The sequence below is a fragment of the Antennarius striatus genome, chromosome 11, assembly GCF_040054535.1.
Source record: "Antennarius striatus isolate MH-2024 chromosome 11, ASM4005453v1, whole genome shotgun sequence".
Classification (NCBI taxonomy): Eukaryota; Metazoa; Chordata; class Actinopteri; order Lophiiformes; family Antennariidae; genus Antennarius; species Antennarius striatus.
This window is the reverse complement of record NC_090786.1, coordinates 12,233,766-12,254,667: the sequence shown is the minus strand read 5'-3', so window position 1 is coordinate 12,254,667 and position 20,902 is coordinate 12,233,766. Positions and strand designations below refer to the sequence as shown.

The 20,902-nt window shown below is 39.6% G+C and overlaps 3 protein-coding genes across 4 annotated transcripts; 2 read left to right on the top strand and 1 right to left on the bottom strand.

The window, feature by feature from the left end:
* Nucleotides 1-5,291: 5,291 nt before the first annotated feature.
* avpi1 (arginine vasopressin induced 1) lies at nt 5,292-8,662 on the bottom strand. 2 transcript variants are annotated; one of them, XM_068327277.1, is made up of 3 exons: nt 8,542-8,662; nt 7,423-7,742; nt 5,292-6,749 (listed from the first exon to the last, which is right to left on the bottom strand). In XM_068327277.1, the coding sequence occupies exons 2-3, from the start codon at nt 7,740-7,742 to the stop codon at nt 6,488-6,490; spliced, it is 582 nt and encodes a 193-aa protein (XP_068183378.1). In that variant the 5' UTR covers nt 8,542-8,662; the 3' UTR covers nt 5,292-6,487. The 2 variants fall into 2 exon arrangements, with proteins under 2 accessions (XP_068183378.1, XP_068183377.1); XM_068327276.1 differs by having other exon boundaries at nt 8,510-8,656.
* An 804-nt stretch (nt 8,663-9,466) lies between these two features.
* On the top strand, nt 9,467-11,213 carry marveld1 (MARVEL domain containing 1). Its single transcript, XM_068327189.1, has one exon. It carries the CDS (start codon nt 9,971-9,973, stop codon nt 10,466-10,468), a length of 498 nt encoding a protein of 165 aa, XP_068183290.1. The 5' UTR covers nt 9,467-9,970; the 3' UTR covers nt 10,469-11,213.
* Nucleotides 11,214-16,148: 4,935 nt separating this feature from the next.
* LOC137604175 (phosphoglycerate mutase 1) lies at nt 16,149-20,861 on the top strand. The gene is made up of 4 exons (XM_068328133.1): nt 16,149-16,422; nt 17,045-17,319; nt 17,789-17,969; nt 18,658-20,861. The coding sequence occupies exons 1-4, from the start codon at nt 16,284-16,286 to the stop codon at nt 18,825-18,827; spliced, it is 765 nt and encodes a 254-aa protein (XP_068184234.1). The 5' UTR covers nt 16,149-16,283; the 3' UTR covers nt 18,828-20,861.
* Nucleotides 20,862-20,902: the final 41 nt, after the last annotated feature.

The following is a 20,902-nucleotide window of genomic DNA, read 5'->3' as shown; positions in this document are numbered from 1 at the left end:
AGTTGCCACAACTCTGCACATCTCCCTTGTTCTTAAAAATGGGCACCAGCACACTTCTCCTCCATTCCTCAGGCATCTTCTCACTATCTAAGATCCTGTTGAACAACCCAGTCAGAAACTCTACTGCCACCTCTCCTAGACACTTCCATACCTCTACAGGTATATCATCAGGACCAAGTGCCTTTCGAATCTTCATACTCTTCAATGACCTCCTCATTTCATCTTGGACTACAGTAATCTTTGCTACTTCCTGGTCCACAACAGCCACCTCTTCTAGTCTTTGTTCTCTCTCATTTTCCACATTCATCAACTCTTCAAAGTACTCTTTCCATCTTCCCATCACACTACTGGCACCTGTCAATAGACTTCCATCCCTATCCTTAATCACCCTAACCTGCTGCATGTCCTATATGTTGTTTTTATGTCCTGTAATTCCTTCTGGTAAATTTTAGGGAATAGTACTTTTGTATTTAAAATAGTAGAGGCCTCAGTTGTTTGAGCCTATCCCAGCGGACTATGGACAAAAGGCAGGGGGACATTCCGAGCATGTCACCTTTACATCACAGAGCTACATGAAAGACAAAAAGCCATTCACACACGCACTCACACACACATCTACTGGCTATTTTGACATTACCAATTCAAGCCGGACACCAGACAATAATTAATTTAACTGCAAGCAACACTGGAGACAAAATCCAGCAGGGCTACAGACACTTGATGGCTGATTTAAAAGGTACACCTTGTGGCTTTTCAACAATTTTCAATTGTTACTAAGATGCCCATGAGTGAACTGAAGGCCACGGGGTCAGACCTTATTATAGTAGGGGAAAATTTTCACTTCCATTTGAGGGCAATGCAATTACTTCCACCTGCAAATCAAGTCTTCTTTCATAGTTTGAAGAAAATTATCTTTCTTTTATGTGGATAAATTGCATTTTAATGGTCGCGGATGAGCCCCTTTAGATAGAGAAGGTGCTGGCTTCAGGTCAGTGGGGGTACTCTTTGATAGATAGATAGATAGATAGATAGATAGATAGATAGATAGATAGATAGATAGATAGATAGATAGATAGATAGATAGATAGATAGATAGATAGATAGATAGATAGATAGATAGATAGATAGATAGATAGATAGATAGATAGATAGATAGATAGATAGATAGATAGATAGATAGATAGATAGATAGATACATTTAACCACGTGCTGACCTCGCCACCTCCTCCTCGCTCCTCCTGAGAGTCATTGTACCCCCTGATGACACGGGGCACGAAGGAGGACCTCAGCCTCTCTGTGGAGGCGCTGTGTGACAGCAGTCTGCCGCTGATGGTGCTTCTCTGCTGGGAGAAGGTGGTGTGCAGGGGGTGGCTGGTGTTGTTCATGATGGCCCTGAATTTAGACATGGTCCTGCTCCCCAGAACTGTCTCCACAGAGTCCAGGCTCAGCCCGACCACTGAGCCCGCTCTGCGGATGAGTCTGTTAAGACGGTCCATATCTCTTTTCCTGGCCCCACCACCCAAACACACAATGGCGTATGACAGCACACTGGAGACTACGGACTGATAGAACATGAGAAGGAGCTTAGGACAGATGTTGAAGGAGGCCAGCCTCCTCAGGACGTACATCCTGCTCTGCCCCTTCCTGTACACACAGTCCGAGTTGAGTGACCAGTCCAGTCTGCTGTCTAGCTGCAGTCCCAGCTAGACTTGAATAATGTTTGATGTGTTCCACTCAAAGAGGGGGCAGGATAGCATTGCCATGCCTGTGCAGAGAGTCTGCAGCAGTGAGAGCCAGAGAGGCTGTACAGTAGTGAGAATAAGAACAAAGCACTCAATGACATAGAGGAAGGAATAACAATGAGTGCTTTGCTGCAGTGATATGTAATTCAAAGACATTGTGTGTGGCACAGGGGTAGCATTTGTCTGTGCATGTGAGATTTTGGGTTATTGTCAGAACATGGGAGCATGTTCTGTATATATGATTTCACTAATTACAATTCGATGCACTAATTACAATGCAGGAGGGACACATTTGATTCTCAGATTGTAGCTTATGTGAAATTTCAATATGGCTTCCATTGTTAAACACAAGCAGACGCAGACAAACACAGGGAAGAAGCTTGAGTCTTCTCTGTTATGCCTTCCTTTTGAAAATCCAATCTGCTCTCTATACTTCCCATACAGCTGTCACTCCTCTCTTTCTTTGGTCTTTTTCTGCCTTACCTTCACTCATCCCTGCAAAAATGTCTGGGAAACAATTTTAACAAGCACTTCTGAAAAAATACATCATTTTGACCAGGTTTCATAAATATTTTATGTACAACTTTACACGTTTGCAACATTTTACGTTTTAAAAAACTGATTATGACAAGACTATAGGTCATTCTGAACACTGCACTGTTACACAGAGTCGTGAACTAAACATAGCAAAACTGTCTTTTTGAAACATACCATAACTCAGCAATTTTTGCACTGTACTTTGTAAAGCATTGATGAAAAACTCATCATTTCTGGGCTGAAACACTTCTGAGAAAACTAATTGGCATTAGCTGATAAGGATAAGTAATTTAGAGAGAAGTAACAACTGAACTATTGAGAAATCTACTGCATTTAAACATTGTCACTTTTTACACGCAGTTAAGGCTGTATCTTTTGTGAGAGGGTGATAACAAATATCAATGCAAAAGTTCAAATCTGACCACTGATGGAAGGGCTTGGAAGTACAAAATAGAACAAAATCGATTGTGTAAATATTCTTATCTTTGTACTGTACACATTAAGCACTGTTAAAAGAAGGCAGAATTATGTCAGATCTGATACCTTGCTGGTTCAAAAACTTTTTTTTTAATTCATTTATTTTGTATTTCATCCCAGAAACTCAAACAAGCACTTCTGAAATGAAAGAAAATTTTTCAAATAACAACAGGAGGAACATCATAAAACATTGTTTGGTTGAATTAGTCAAACAGCAGCAGGTGTAGCCTAAAAGTTCATGATCATCAAAAAAGTAGATTAATAACTAATATTTTTTTTATGGTAAATTACAATGTACAAGCTCTACAGAAGAAAAAAAATTGGTCTGTAGCATTTTTGAAACAGACATCAGGAAAGAGCAGAAACGCACAATTTGTTTTATCTCAGTCCCACAAATATTCATTAATTCCTCTTCTTGAAGATGAAGATGTTCAGAAATCACCTCGTCACAAACATCCATTCATTCTCACACTCTCACAAAAAGCATACTAGGTCATTTTCCATTTTTTTCTTAATAAGACTCATGAAACTGAAGACATTCATTTATATGCAGATAACTGCTGAGATGTGCATGTTGCCTCAAAGGCAGTGATGAACCACAAAAGCATGTCGTTTTGCCACCACAACACATAATTATAGTAGCTTCAAGTGCAAAAGTCAGCATGACTTCATTGTTTCTGCATCTGTGGCACAGTTTAGTCCAGATTTATATTACTGACATCTCAGTGTAAATGTTTAATTTAACTGACTAGTATTATTATTAACAATGACCAACATTATGGACATTCAGATTGAGCAAACACTTCTTATAGCTGGTTCCAATTGGCTGTTGGATTGGTTTTATTCATCTCAACATATAAAAGGAGTTTTTACAGAGGCACTCTTCTGATCATGTCCAGGCTTTCCAAGGCAACTACCACCATAATGAGTATGAATAATTAATGCAACTATAATTTATTACAATTAAGTATTCTACTGAAAAGTCCCATATTATACTCTATTTAATCAATTTCACACAGCTGACAGACGTCTACCTATACTGTATTCTAAATGTATTGCCTCAAACTGATCTGTGGTCCTGAATTTCAGCTGCCTGAAAGTCGCTCAGATAAGCTCGACTGACAACAGGCTGTTTCTTACATCACGACTGGAGCTGATTCTGATCAGCGTGTTTGAACACCGTTTCACGAGTTTGTGGGCTGCACAGTCGATACAAAACCAGTTTGTTGTTCTCATTCTAGGAGTTGTTAGGTCTAGGAAGGACCACTAAATATATGTAGAGACCATGGGGGGGGAAAGTAGAAAAGTAGAAACTAGACAAAAATGTTCTCCAATCATCAAAATTCTTTTAGTCTTAATTTAGTCTCTGTAGCAGAGGTCAAGATTTGGAAGAGTGAGATATAATTATTAAATGAAAATTAAAAAATTGAAGACATTATCATGGAAGTTATAAAAGACAGAAAATGTACTTCATTTCTTTCCATCATAATGGTGAAGAATGAGCCAAGGCATTGAACCACTATAACTAGTTGAAGTGACGTTACTGCTGGATCATCAATTCATATCTTATCTAAAGTTAAGGGATTGAAAGAGTGAGCAATACCTTGAAATAATATATACAGGTGCTGAAATTAGATTTTGTCTGGAATGAGTTCACTTTACACCACAAGGTGAGAAGCTCAGCAAATTGAGGATTACCTCAATCTGCTGCACTTTCTGAACTACAGCTGCCAGAGTTTGCCAATGCTCCAGCCAAGCATTAATGCCTCAATCCAGCATGTGCAGAGAGGATTTAATCTTCCGTACGACCTGTGAATCCTTCATCCATGACAAGGTGAAACTGATAGGGGTAGGGCAGCTGTTGGCTGCATCTTGCGTACCTGGATGAGCAGTCAAAAACTGGATGGAATAAATTATGTATGTGTGTGTGTGTGTGTGTGTGTGTGTGTGTGTGTGTGTGTGTGTGTGTGTGTGTGTGTGTGTGTGTGTGTGTGTATATATATATATATATATATATATATATTATAGTTTCTTACCACAATAAAACCACACAGTAACTCCAGTATAATATCTCATACTAACATGGAGACACAATGTGAGAGTATGGTTATTTGTAATTAGATAACCACATATTTTGTGAAATCTGTTAGACATGACAGAAAGACAAATTCATTTAATGCATATTGAAGTATATTGAAATTATTTGATTGATTAGATTACCTATTCAAATTATTCTGCAGTGTATACGTTTTCTGCATGAGTTAGTGTCACGGATGTCGAGTGGGATTCTTCTATGTTGATTGTTCGCTTTACAAAATCTAAGCCTTTAGCGCCATCTAGTGTCCACCAGCTGGTTTACGTGTTGGCGTCACTACTACATTTGACCACCGGGGGCAGCATTACGCTAAAGGACGAGTGAAAATAAGAAGGCTGGGCTTAATGATTTACTGTACTTTTAAATAATACAAAATGATGTTCGAGTGGCCACTGTTCCATTATAAGAAATAAGAAAAAAGAAAAATTCCAAAGACTTGCTTCATTATGAGCATAAACCTTTATTTAAAAAAGAACATCAAACAATATCACAGAGATCCCACCAATTTGGACAAGTTGATGACAAGTCGTGTAGGCACTTTTCGCTGTAACCGATATAGTGCAATACGAGAACATAACTATTTCAAATTTGTCTTTTTGTGCACAGTGAGGGATTTCTCTATTTGTTTGACACTGCCGCTATCAGAATGTGTTCTGTACAAAAAAACTTCAAATCAGTGACACGCATCCAATCAACATGGGACTTTTAATCGATGACAGTCTCTGAGTTTAAATGAAGTGAGAGAAAATCGATCTGGATCAATACCACCAACTGACAGCTCCACCTTCAAGGGAAGCCGTCGCCTTCAGCAGAGGAGGAGGAAGCGAAGGCCTCCAGATAGGAGTTAAGTCAGCAGTTCTGAATTAGACACATCTGGAAACACTGCATTTTTAGTTTTTGTAACCCATTTTTAGTATAACATCCTATAGGGAACTAGAACACAGTAGGTTAACCTCTCAGTTTTAAAACTGTCATTTAGTGTGAGTAGAACATCAAAACACATCTTGTCAAACTAATATATAGACATCATTTCACATCTACATATGTATTGCATTGTGTTTTATAGCTGGGGGATAAAACAGTCACTAATTACATACACAATACTGCTATATATAATAGCACATAATAGCAACATACAATTCATGTTGTGTTCCACGTTACATGTTGATCAGCAAATTTTAGTTGGTTCCAGAACTAAACTGGTACACCGAGCCAATGGAATCTTTCTGACAACATTTTTATCTTGTCTGTGTAGAGTTTGACTCCCCTTGGAGGCCTTTTTTCTATATTTGTTCTTATTTTGTCTAAATTTGTGATTGTGGCTCTGTTGTTTTTATTTGCACTTCAATTTGTTTTTATCCCTCATGATTTTATTTCTTTTAATTTGCTTCAGTGTTGATGATAAGTTACTAAATTCCCAAAAACAACCACATGGTTAGCTCCAGTGACAGGATGAAATTAGGAAATCTAATGAGGTAGAAACAAATACTATAAAATTGTGACGTCTGTCTAATCGGGTAACTCGTCCTACTGGAACTCCAGTTGCTGAACAGATCAGAAAGTATCCAGGAGGATCAGCACGCCATGTCTACTGTTTTGTGCTGGTAAACAGTTTTTGCATTTGGTTTTCATTGAGTCAGTGGAGTATTCTGTGGAGGTATCTTTCTGGGTTGTTCTCTCCTCCTCTCCTCACTCCTGAGCTAGCTCTAACTGGTCTCTCAGAAGTTCCTGCTGGGCCTCTGCTCTCAGTCAGCATCACTGTGGCTCCTGTGCCTCTTCTTGGAGTGCCTGCAAAGGAGTGTTGGTGGTGTGGCTCTGGATTGCTGTGTGCTCCTGCCTCAGAATCAGTCTGGTCCCCAGGATCCCTCCCCTGGCTGCTTGGCGAACTCTCATCAATCCTGAACACAATAAATTGTACAAGACAATATTGATACAAGACACTAAGGCTGCGTTCAGACTGGTCACCCATATCCGATTAGTAGCCCATCCAGATTGATATCGGATGTCTCTTTTGTAATCTGAACAGTCCCATACCATACACCTGATATGTGTATGGTATGGGACTGTGTAATACACATTATATTTGATTTTTGCCGGATGGATTGAAACCACATTCGGGAGGTAGTTCCATATCGGATATGGACAGATGCTATCTATCTATGCGTCTCAGTCTAAATGGCTCCAAACAATCAAATCGGATATGGCGGACCGTGATGTCATATCCGTGAGAGCAAGGCACCAGAAAGAAGAGCGTCATGCATTATGGAGCGGTAAAAAAATGGAAAGAGAACTTGACAATGTCTGGCCTGTGTGAGGTTTTCTCCACCTTTAGCAGACAGTGAATCTCCAATACGCTAAGGTAACAAAACTTCATGTTCGTTGTTGTTGCTGTTGTAATTATACTACCTCACACATGACACGCCCTGAACGACGACTCCGCCCCGACTTTGTTTGTACGGCAACCTGTCAGATTGGCCGGTAATAATGTGGCCCAGTCTGAACAGAGCCAGATTGCATTTGGACACTTTCTAAAAACAATTTAGGAAAGTTAGTAGAAAGTAGTTTTCGTACCTGAGATGATTAAAGGCTTGTAGCCAGTGTGAGCCCAGTACGTCCTTTGAGTTTGTCCTTAACGCTCTCCTGTGACTTCGGGTCCTTAGTCCTATCAGCGCCTGGGCCAACTCAGCTTCATCCCTGTGTCCCCAAACAAGCTGGGCTCTCTGCTCTGCATCTTGGTCTCCAGCCGCCTTAAAAAGTCTCTGAAGTTGCCACAAATTGACATTGCTGAAAATGTTCCCTGAGCCAGCCTTCCTGCTCCTCTCCGAGAGGCGCCAGAGTGAGGAAGAGCCTCCCACCGCTGAAGAAGAACGGTGAGCGGGGCTGGTATCCATCTGGAGAAACACAAGAAAAGATGTAACAAACTGGTTACATTCTGTGGCGATGCTAGCATGAGTTTTCATTCAATAGTGCATTCACAATGTAAATGTTACAAAAATAACAAGCCATAATGTTTTAGATTGACAAACACAGACTGAACACCTACAAATTGTCAATGAGCAGCAGGTCCTGATTCCTTAATCCTGCTTCAGGAAGCAGGACACGAGCTGTGTGAAATCACATTAAACTACAGATGGCAACTTCATCACAAACGGTTTAAGTGGGACGCAAATAGAGCTGACTGGCAAAAAGTCACAAATCCAAGTAGGTCAGACACCTTTTCCCTGACGCTACTTTCCTTCTGGATGGAACAATCAATGATCCAGAAAGCTTTGAACAGCAGACTCTGAGACCATCAGGATCATGTTATCACTGTTCATGTTGTTCATGTTGTCTCACCTACCAGAAATCCAGATGTCTAACTTTCCTATGGAATCATTTAATTTATTGTTTCTTTATTTTATATCCACATCTATCAAGGAGAAGAGTAGATATTGTTTTATCATGAGGACTGTCATCAAAACAACTCCAGTCTCCCTTCTGAGTGGTGAAATTCACTACAGGACTAAAGCTGTTCCTACACTTTTAAAACAAAATAGTCTGCAAGTCTGAGGCACTCGAGGTTCAGGTAATACCTTGCAGTGACTGACTAACAAACTGTAGCCTGCAATTTATCTCAGTCTATATTCTGCTTGTCTTAAAAAAAATTATATGTACTTACCGGATATTAATTGATGCGTTCAATGCACACACCTCTTAAAGCTTTTCTCTGGTTTTACGTGGCAATAAGTGCTGCTTCTATGGCCGAAACATCTCGGGACAGTGTCCATATGTGTCCTTGAGCTGACTATAATATATAAATCGATGCATTCAAGTGACCAATGGTGGGAGAGAGATCTTCTGTTACTTCCTATCAAGGGTGGGGAAAAGTCTGTATTTTGACCAATCACCAGTCCCGAGAGTGGCCGATGGTCCCGCCTCCTGTCTACGTAAGGTGCTGAATCCATTGACGTCAATGAGCTTGGCTGACACGAGCAGCTTTTGTCAATAATGAGAGGGAAGTAGCATGTGAGCGTCGTGCGCTAAAATGCGCAAACATTATGACGCAAGGGATTTTCTCTCTGGTGAATTTGAACACTGGTTTTACACAGATTAGCATAAAAGATTTTATTTTCATAAAAGCGTACTGAGATATCATACGTCCACACTGTGCATGCTGTAAAATGCAATGCAATCTGGGAGAAATACATAGGAGCTATTGATTCAAAGAAAGCTGCTTTAAACCTGCTCAGCCTTTTGACATCAATATCAGAGCTGTCTGATAAAGCTGAACTATGACCTGTAAACCGGCTAAAGGGCATATGGGGTTAGCCTTTTTCATATTGGAAATTTCTCACATGTTTTGAAGGGTCATAAAAGTATGCATCTCAAACTTTGATTTCTTGAATGGTTGTTGCTTCTGGTGAAAAGCATTACGTTATCCATCCATCCATTACCCATCATTCATCCATCCATCTATACATCCATCCATCCATCATTTTAATTTTCATTTTTATTAAATATTTGACATAATGTATGTTTATACAGAATAAAATGCAGTACTGTATAATATACTAAACATTTTTATATTTTTAAGGTACACATTTATACACAATGAATTACTTATAAAGCTGTAATGCATATTTGAATGTAATGGTCTGTAAATTGAAAATACACTAGAATTAGACGTTTAAAATGCATCAGTCTTCTTGTGATTCAATTAATTCCTCTAAATTATGCATTGAAACACTTTACAGTGCAAAGATGCAGGGACTAGACCAGAGAAGGGGCCGCTGGATCCAACAAGTCCAGCAGAGGAGGAGCAGGTTTTGGGTTACAGTCCACCCCTCCACCATCACCCAACCCCCCCCCAACACAGACGACACTTTCAACAGAGGAAACGGAAAAGACGAAACATACAAGATTTTTCATTTCAAAACCCCGGGGCTGAGGAAAGAACAGGGAGTTCCCTCTTTCACACCCAAATACTGATCGCATCTGGCTTCACCGTATCCACCATCAACTCCTTTTTCTCCCTACATATCAATTCTTTCTTCCAGCTGTGTGCAGCTGGAAGAAAACCCCCGCCCTATTCGGTAAAAAAGGAAACCGACAGTGACCAGAGGAGGAGAGAGAGAGAGAGATGCCACCCCAACTTGGACAGTCGCAAGTGAGGGAGAATGTCTTAAAGTTCCTGAGGAGTTTTTTGGGCATCATCCGGATCCTGCAGATTGTTTTCGGTGCCGGGCTGTGGGTCACCATCGCCGCCAACAAATACGAAGGATCCATCCACTTCGTCCTGTTCGTGGCGGTGCTCTTCTGGCTCCTGACCCTGGCGCTCTTCTTCCTCACCCTGCTGAACAAGCAGGATCTGGTGCCGCTGCTGGGCGCGGAGCGCTGGTTGTGCACCAACCTGACGCACGACGTGGCCGCCACCACGCTTTACCTGCCGGCCATCGGCGTCATGATCTACAAGACGGACCGCAACTCCTATTGCAACCTGGAGCAGTACAAGCATCTGTGTTTGTACAAGGTCTACCTGACGGCTGCCGTGTTCGCCTGCCTGTGCTGCCTGACCTACATCATGTCGCTTATTTATGGGGCCTGCAGGAAGCACCGAGGAGAGCAAACGGTTATCTGATGAGGAGGAGGGGGTGTCTATGAGGTGTCCAACTCAAAATGAGGAATAGTTAATTTCACTGTAATTTCACTCAACAGGTACTTAGATTTTATAATGTCCTTAGAAACATTATAAAATCAGTTGTTATATTCATTTGGCTGGCTTGAAGATATCCAATAAGCTCCTGGTTCTCAGGCCAAAACACCCATGAAGGGAAGTCTGAATGGGAATGGGAGGGTAAATGTTATACCCTATTTTTTTTGGGCATAAATAACACCTTTTTGTAGTAAGAAATAAGACCCTGCCTCCATTTAAGTTTGTTTCTTGGTAATCTGATGTCATTTTCCCTCATACAGAATCATTATGATCCCTGTTTGGGTGTTCACTTGTGTGCTTGAAGTATATTCAGTGTTAAGTTTACAGTACAATGGCTTTAACAAATGTTTTATATAGATTTGAGGTTCATGACATTTAGAATCTCTCTTTAGATTGCCAAAGTTTTTCATTATTATTTTAAAGTATATATATATTTTTATGATGTCTTGTTTTTACTGAGCAATTTTTGAAGCATGACATACAAAAATTGGACGATATCATTTGGACCTGCTTTGCTTTTTTTGTTGTTCGACTCCAGCAGTTGTAATCAGTGCCATTTGTGTGGATGCTGGATGAAGGTTGTGATGACAAGAACCCCACTAAATGGTTGTGATCTGTGCTACTGTCTGTGTAGCACAGAGAAAAATATTCCTTAATTCAGATCTGAATTTTTAAGTCAAATAAATACCATTGAGTGAGAGACAGTGAGATGTTTCTTTGATTGTCATCCTGGTTCAAAGAGGTGTTGCAAGACAAAAACGTGTGGTAAATGCTTTGAGTACTTTTATAGCACAGACAAGCAGTTGGGCTGTGCACATGTACTGTGCTTTGGTGGTTTTTCCCACATAAAACACAGATTTACAGGGAGTGGTGGCAGACACTCTTAACTTCCTGTAGATAAAAGCCTTTGTTGTTCAGTAATGAGCATTTTTATTCTGCACTTTAAACGAAAAACAGACTTTTAAAGAAAGTAACATCACAGTAGTTCATTGTAAACCAAACTCTGCAATAGTATGAATATAATCAAAAAAGTGTTTTTGTAAAAGAAAAATGATAAATAATATATCCATCCATTTACAACGAAAAGGATTGACATATATATTAAAATGAATCTTATTTCTAAAACCAAAGGAGTTATGAAAATTACTATAAATAAGTGTAAATATATAAATTGATTGTTATTTAAGGATGTACATTATCTTTTCACTAAAATGTATAATTTCTCTTAATATTTTGTTAAAACATTGTTCTTTTTTTAACAGTATAAGAAATTAAGTCACACACACACACACACACACACACACACACACACACACACACACACACACACACTATCAGAATGTCTTAGCTTAGCCTTAGCCTTAAGTATTATCCTGTACTGAGACGTGCAATAAAAGGCTTGTTCTTCCTGGAACTGCCTCTTGAGGTTCTGGAGGTGGGCTAATCTCCAGCCAATGAAAATAAAGTCCAGCAGTTAACAGTGATTCAATCTCTCATCTATTTCAGTCAGTTTCAAAAACATGTAACAGAGCTGCTTTGGTTGTGTTCACAAATTAACTAAACCCTCGGTCCCATAACAACAAGGCAAGGATCTGACAAATGTATATCTTCCTCACTTGCAACATGAATCATAATAAAGGCTGCAGTAGATCACACATTAACATATGTCATCCATCTTTTTGGGATCTTTCCTCATTCCTGTTACATGTGAGGAGTTATTCTTGGAGAACAGCATCAGAAATAATGACAACCACTGAAATTGTTGCATAACAGAGACAACAAGTATCAAAGATTTTGAAAATTACAAGATCTCTGTAGAAAATAAATAGTTTTATAAGTCTGGGGATATCTGCTGTTACATGTGTGCGTCAAATTCTCCGTTCTTCATTGTATGTGTGTGTCTGTGCATCGGTGTGTGTGCGCGCCCGCGTGTGTGTCTGTTGAAGTGACATCTTTAGCCAGGGGTACAGGAATGGAGGGGTTAATACAAACCAGCTGCAGCGCATGGATATAAATCTGGCACCTCCAAAAGGAGGACCCAACCACCGCCCAATCTCACCCCCTCTGAGATTTGTCCTGTCCACATGCCATAGCATTCGTAAAAACACTTTTGTACAACCAAAAGGAGGCAGGACACCAACAGCTTAGTGTGAAGCATAAACAAAAACCAAGATGACTCACAGCCACAGCGTATACCGACAGCTCAGGCCAGACAAGAATTCTCCACATTAAAGCACTACACATCAGAGCGTGGCCCGTTCATGCTTTGGGTACAAGCCTACATTTTAGTTTAAAGGTCACATCTGTGTTGAAACAAGAAATGATTGCATAAACTCGGAATCTTACATCCACGGAGTGGGAAACATCCATACAGCTGTTGTATTTCTTTCCATCTACTCAGAAAGTAAGGAAATCGTAGACACCTTGGGGTAAGGACAAATACGGTGCCGGGCCCGTATATGGGGTGTCAACAGTGTGATGTTTATGTTGGCAACGCAACCAAATAGAAATTTCCTTTAAGCATTTTCCCCCTTCCCTCCTACAGTAGAAAAAAAGTATTCAACCCCCTTCAAATGCTCACTGTAGGCATTTTCTTTAAATATATTTGAAAGTATTAACATAAGTGTTTTATCTTGCTACCCTGTTTATGTGAGACTGTCTCACAGAGCTGATAACGGTGCTTATTCAAGTTTTTTATTTGGTTCATACAAGACTTGCCCAAGATTCTCATATTTTGAGTGTGTACTTCCCAGTGGGTGTGCTCTGGCCTATACGTGTTCCAACATGTCTGCGTTCTTTAACCCTCCTGACAGCGCTTGTGTCCTGTCCCATTTTTTGAGGCTACAAGTATGCACATTAAACATTGAAAGGTGCACACAGCATTACCCTGTTCACTACATTTCCTAAAATACTGCTGTTATCCACATTCCACCTGAGAGCAGAGAGATGCAGGAGCTGGAAAAAGGAAAGTGACTGACAGAAAATTTCAATGAACACAAACAAGCAAGGAGTGGTCATAGGAGGAGATCAGAGCAGGGGTCCGATTGACATTTCCTGTCTGTAGGTCATGAATCAGCACACTGTTCCATGGCGGGTGAGGAAACTGATACCAGATCTGTTATGACAGCTTTTACCCCACAATACTTCTGAATGGGCATAGTCTTCATGAGGGTAAATGGAGGCAGTGGTGGGAAATTATACTATTTATAGAGCCATGAAAATACCACAGCTTCACTCTCTCTGCTGATCTGCAGCCAGTATGTTCAAAGTCTCTCATATAAAATAAGAGAAAGAGAGGATGAATTTGGATGAATTCAGTAATTTCTTGTCTGCCATTTATTGAGTATTTGGCAATAGTTTAGAATAATGATTCCTAAGCAATGCCTCCACCATTCCTTGTTTGTAATTTTTACCACAGTAAAATATAAATTGAACATAGATGACAATTTTTCTGATGACAAAGGCGAGACACCCATATAGTAAAACTGTTTTTCAAAAAAAAAGTCAAGGTAAATTCAATTTACCATTAGTTTGCCTCCAATATTATCTCTGAACTGTTTGCAGATATTGGTTTCTACACTCAAAAGTGCACATTCCCTGGCTTACATCCTACTGTATTATTATACTTACTATAAGTTCCCTGTTTATGTTTATGGTTGAGAGAAAACCAATGAATTTAAAGGGACAGTAAACTCATTTTTAAGTGACGTATATGTTGTTCAACATCATGAAAAATAGTAGAATTTTTTTTTTTTGTCAGATGTCTATCATCATCCCTTTGGTCAGAAAACCTTAAAATCTGTGCTGCAGCAGCGTCAGCATCCAGTGGTCACGTAGGGCCATGCGTCATTGGCAACATACTTCGCTTAATGAGTCAGGGCAGCCATCAGAACACAATGCGATCACCGAAGCCATAAACCTGGTAAAGAACATGGTTACCTACGAAGTGAACGGTTGTGTCAACACAACAGGATATAAACACAAAGACAAGGATCTATCCTTCTGCAGAAAACATTCTGGAAAGCTAGGAAGAAAATGGAGAGCACAAATAAACAGGGTCAAAATGACCAAAGATCCGAGGATCTGTCATGAGCACTTTACCTCGGAGAATTTTCAGAGATTTGAAGGTAAGATTGTTTTTGGACAAACCATAGTATTTATTTAGAGTTCCCAAGGTTTAGTGGATAATTAATGTCTGGGGCTACTGGAGATATTGTATAAATGTTTTTATGACCAGATTATCGCGCGATTATGCCACTCGTGAAAAGTAAATAATATCAAAAGTGATAGACCACTCATTTTACTGAGAAGATCTGTGACACTGAAATAAAACATACAAAAACAGCATGTCAGGTCCTGATCCTTATACATTCATAAATACAAGACATATTAATATAAACTATAGTTGTTAGTAATTCCACACAGTCTAACAGTAACGGATGGTGGTTAGCTCAATGCTAACATGATATGGAAAATCCCATTGACGGGCTAGCGCGTTAGTATCGGTAGCTCGATTAACTTTTCCATACACACAGTAAACCAAAACGGGACATTATAAATAGTTGGATTTCTCTGTCAGAATCGGATTCAGACGGAGACACAGGGAACTCACCCTCAATATCCGATGATGATGACAGGATTTTAGGCGATATCCTGATAAATAATAGTGAAAATGTCGGCTCATTACCTTGTTGCTTGCTTTATCGGCATTGATGTGGATTCACCCCGATGTCTACGATTGCGTCACTTCCACTGTCATGGCGCCCTCCATAACTTATGATAAATTTAGTTTTTCTAAGTCCCCATTGCTCATAAAAAAATAAAAATGCCACCAAGCCTTTTTTTAAAAATTTATTTCAAATACAGACCTGGTTCATTTTGACTTTACTGTCCCTTTAATATCCATCCATCCATTTTCTTCCGCTTTATCCACCACAGCGGGTCACGGGGCCCCTTTAATATTCTGTTTTTAAATAATATCCATGATTCAATAAGTCATTTAAGTCAACTGTTAAGTCTAATTAATTGAACTGTTTTTAATATTGCAAAACAACTATTTGTTGCACTATGTTAAAGGTGCATTTAAAATAATGTCGAATATTTTTTTTTTTTGTAACAACAGCTAAAATAAATACTGCAAACTATAATTTCAATGTCCTGACGAAAATCTGTAGGAGATAAGAATGATTTCTAAATGAGTGGCGTTAAAAACTGAGTCCACAGAACTTCATGACATTCAAAGAAACAATCGTCACAGTGATCCATCCTGACTTCTGGAAAATTGTGATCAGTAACTTAATCTGCACACTGGGAGGTCTAATAATGAAACGTATCATAAAACATGTAATTACAATGCTTATCACTGACTACAGGAGCGTGGTATATGTCTGTGTGTTTGTGTTCGAATAGAAAAACACCACCCACTGTTAAAAAGTAGGAAAGACGACTGTCAGACGAGGAAAGACGGTAAAAGATGCTACAAGGAAGTTAAGTACAGTGTACGACATGAAGGTCAGCGAACAGTCGTCGTCGTTGACGCCCACTGCTGTCATTGGTCAAAGAGGCGTAATCTGATTGGATGTCATAACCAGGAAGTGGTGTTATAATAGTCCTTGCCGGTGAAGCAACTCGGACGTCGTACTTTTTCTCAGCAGTGAAGACATTCCTTTTTCAGTCGGCTCTACACCTGTTTTACGTTTCGTTGCTTAATTAATTTTTTTTGATAATTCAACTCAAGCAAATGGCGGTCTACAAATTAGTGCTGATTCGCCACGGAGAGAGCAATTGGAACCAGGAGAATCGGTTCTGCGGCTGGTTTGACGCAGATTTAAGTGAGACTGGGGAGAAAGAAGCCAAAAGAGGTGGTCAGGCTTTGAAAGGTGAGGAGGAATTCGACGATATCGCAGCCATAATCCTCTCATCGGTGTCTGAATAGTGGGGGCCAACGTCTGCCTGTGATTACGTAAGGGCCTCAGACCGCCGCCGTTAAGTGATGTCTTAATGCGGCTGAATGATATGAATATATACGAGCTTCAAAGCTTCAAAATATGGGGTCTTTATTTATTATCTGGTCATGTGCGAGCTGTTTATTTATCTCTCTCATCAGAGGGGGTTAGTTTATTGTTTTTTCAAATTTCTATAAATTATTTTGTAATTATAGGAGTTTTCGGGTGGTTTTACAAAAAATACAGCTATATCATTTAAAATATTTCTGATAGATGTTTCTCTATAATATTTGATTATACAAATTATGAATAATCTGTAAATATTCATATTCCATTTTAATGTGTAAGATTGCATCGTCCAGACTAAGAAAATATTTTTTTTGTCCCTTTCTTTCAGACCTTTTGACTCCTAGGTACAAATGAAGTAGCATAATCTATTGTTTATATGAGTCATTGAAACATATAAAGTCTTAAAAGTGTTATGAGAACATTTAGTAACTAAATGGGGGGAAAGGAAAAAAAACTATGTCAATGAAAGTTTTTGTCACCTTCACAGATGCTGGCTTTGAGTTTGACGTTTGCTACACGTCTGTGCTGAAACGAGCCATCAGGACTCTGTGGCTGGCCCTGGACAGTATTGACCAGATGTGGGTACCAGTGCATCGGACCTGGAGGCTCAATGAGCGTCACTACGGAGGCCTGACAGGGCTAAACAAAGCAGAGACGGCTGCAAAGCATGGAGAAGCTCAGGTGAAGATCTGGAGGCGCTCATTTGACATCCCTCCTCCCACTATGGGCCCAGATCATGACTACTATGCTATCATCAGTAAGGTAAGATATGATACACCTGTCTACGGTTCATGCACACAACCAAGGGGTTTTGTTGGCCTGTGAGGAAAGAATTGCTTTTGTACATATTGACCAACATTTTGCTTTTAGGCATGACAAAGAAGAGACATGACTTTTACTGATTTCTGGTGCCAGACCCATTAATCAGCTGTGCTGCTATGAATGAATGAACTTTATAAAAATGATTGGAATGTTGAGCTAAATATAGTGTATTTAAGTTCAGGTTCTCAATCAGCTTGAATATACTGTGCTCAAAATAAATTACTGTCCACATATACATTGTATAACATAAAAATGACTTAAGGCAAACAGATTTTCAATCCATCTGCTTGACTGGACCAAATTAGTCAAATCATGTAGTTGCTTTCCATGAAAAGGTGGGAAGTACAAAGATTTTTGTATTAATTTTTTTCTTGTATGTACTAACACGTTGTTATTGCTTTCTCGACAGGATCGTCGCTATGCAGACCTGACTGAGGACCAGCTTCCTTCCTGCGAGAGCCTGAAAGACACCATTGCAAGGGCTCTTCCGTACTGGAATGAGGAAATCGCCCCTCAGATCAAACAGGGAAAGAGGGTGCTCATCGCTGCTCATGGAAACAGTCTAAGAGGGATTGTTAAGCACCTGGAGGGTGAGTGGATCTGTAGTGTTTGCACAGAAAGCTTTGAGTCTGTCTTAAAGGAATATTTCTTACTTCTGGATTAGCAAGGTGCCATTGTTTTTTTGTTTTTTATTTATTTATTTTATATACTCGAGTAATCCCCGAAGGGAAATTAGTGGCACACTCTAGTTAGTCCAGATCAAATCACATGAATGTTAGTTAGTGTGTACAAGCCCTGAACACACATACACACAGGGGGCCTGTACTCATGCAAAGGAGGTAGAGTGGTGGGCAGCTCCTGCTTGGTGCGCCCTAAATGAGCAACTTGTAAGGGGGATGGTGCCTTGCTCAAGGGCACCTCGGCAGTCCTCCAGAGGTGAGCTGACACCTCCCACTGTCAGCTCACCTCTGGGTGTTTTGGGCGGGAGCGGGAATCGAACCGCTGATCTCAGACCATTGGACGACCCGCTCTATCGCACGCTGTACCACTGAACCACTGCCCACCCGTGTTATGGTCAATGGTTTTCAAACTTTATTGATTGTTGTCCCTGTCAAAATGTTACTATAAACACAAAAACATCATGTTGGCAAGTATCCTGGTAAGAATAGTGAGTAAAATAAAACAGCAAATACTTCTAATTTAGGGATATTACATCTTAAATTTAAGAAAAAGTCCCAGAATGCAAAAATTCTATGTGATGCTTGCTCCCATCTACAGGAATGTCAGATGAAGCGATCATGGAACTGAATCTGCCAACCGGCATCCCCATCCTCTACGAGTTGGACAAGAACCTGAAGCCTGTGAAGCCAATGCAGTTCCTAGGAGATGAAGAAACTGTTCGCAAAGCCATGGCAGCCGTAGCTGCTCAGGGAAAAGCCAAGAAGTAGAGTGAACACTTAGAACAATTTTAGGACCATTAAAACACAGCTCTAAAGAGATCACAAATCATGTATGCTAAAAAATATCTGTTATAGCAGCTTAAAACTAATGACATGTTTCCTTTGAAGGCTTTTTTTCTTCTTCTCAGAAATAGAAATCTAAAGCTGTTGTGTACTTGGCTATTAAGTTGAATGGCTGTCTAAATGTAATGGAGTCAACTACAGGAAGAAAACTGTTAACATCTGGTTGTGTTCACTTTTACACAGTCATAAATACTATATTGTACACTGTCTTTTAATTTTCCTCACACCTAAGGTCATCCTGTTACCATAATTATTTATTAGATGATGGAATTTAATTATTTTTATGTGGGTTCAATTGTCTTTTCTAGATTTCAAACGAATTTTAATATAAAAGAGACCACTTGATCACAGACACCTTGTTTTCCATCTCACTCTTGAAGGCGCTTAATCTTAGGCATTCCATTGTTGGAAAGATGTAACTTTACAATCTCTTGAGAACAGACAGGGACAGTTCTGAGAACTCAACAGTCCCTTTCTCTTGCCTTATTATTTGTGAGTGGTATTTGCAGTGTCTGACTGAGTCCGAGTATATATACTTATTGTCAATGTTGTATCTAATTGTTTGAATTTGGTAATTTCTGTGTTTCATTATGTTCAGTCCATTTTCAAAAGTATCAAAATGCTGCACTGCTGTCAGTATGAACTGTTTTAGTGAGAAATCCAAATGTCAGTGAAACATTATGAAGCCTGGTAATACAAGTCTACATTTAGCCATTGTATTTTAAATCTGTATGTGGACCTTCAGTCTCCCTTTGCTTCTTTGTGTCGTAGTGCCTCCAGCTCCTGTTCCTGCAGTAATTTCAAACAGTTGGCCTCACAGCCCATGAGTGGTTTAAGGAAAAAAGACTTGGATTGCAACATCTCATTATGTTAAACAGCACTGCATATCTTCTTGTTACTTGTTACCCCCTCTGCACTGGCACTGGTTGGGGCGGCAGTAGCTCAGTCCACCAAGACTTGCACTGGGGACCAAATGTTGCCAGTTCGATACCCAAGTCTGACAAAAAAATTTGGAGTTCACCTCCCTGGCACTGCCGAGGCACGCTTGAGCAAGGTGCCGTCCTCTTTATAAGATGCTCATTGGGCACACCTCAAAGTTGCCTGCTGCCTCCCCACCACCTGCATGCATAAAGGCCCCTTGTGTGTGTGTGTTATGGGCCTGTACTAACATACTATGTATATGCATGAAACTAATGACCAATGTGTGTAGAGTGGAAAGATAATTTACAATAAAGTAAATTTAATTTCAAATGTACCCTGAAACTGATGAAATACATCCACCACTAAGGCAGTTTTCTGTGTTTTTTTGGGCAACTTTTTTCTTTACATTTCAACAGTAAACAGTGGATGTTATATAGTACAGTAATGGGACATCAAGCCTCTCCTCAGAGATAAGTTAATTGCCTAAACTATCACTCCTTCATTACCATCTTATGTACGCATGGCCACGTGTGACAGACAGAAGGTGATGTAACTGTAAAATAATACTTTTAAATATACAGTGCAGAACTGTTGTCCCTCTTATGTTGTCCCGTCAACATAAAGCATCTTATAACCTATAGTTACGTGTGATCTCCTTCATCTTCTCCAGTTTTATTAACCAAGTAAATTGTTTGCTTCAAACTTTGATAAGAGACTAGAACAAAGTTTCATGAGTGAGTAAAGCTTTACTTGCCCAATTTTGATTTTGGAAAACTCTTTAAATGTGATTGTGTATTATTCTGTATTAACAGAAGTTAAAATATACAACATGACACTAGCTCACTAAATAACACTGCAATTTGTATTTTCTAGTAGTCATTATGTTTGAAGAAAATTATTTTATTATTAGAATAACAAACAGCTTCTTTGTGATTAAAAACAGTGCAACCCGTGTAAGTGTTTTCCTCTGTCAGAGGAGAATAGCAAGGAAAAAACAGACTAGTCAACCATTTAAAAAAAATAAATAAATCAAATATTCACCCAATTCATTGCTCTTATATTGAAAGAAAACACTTGAA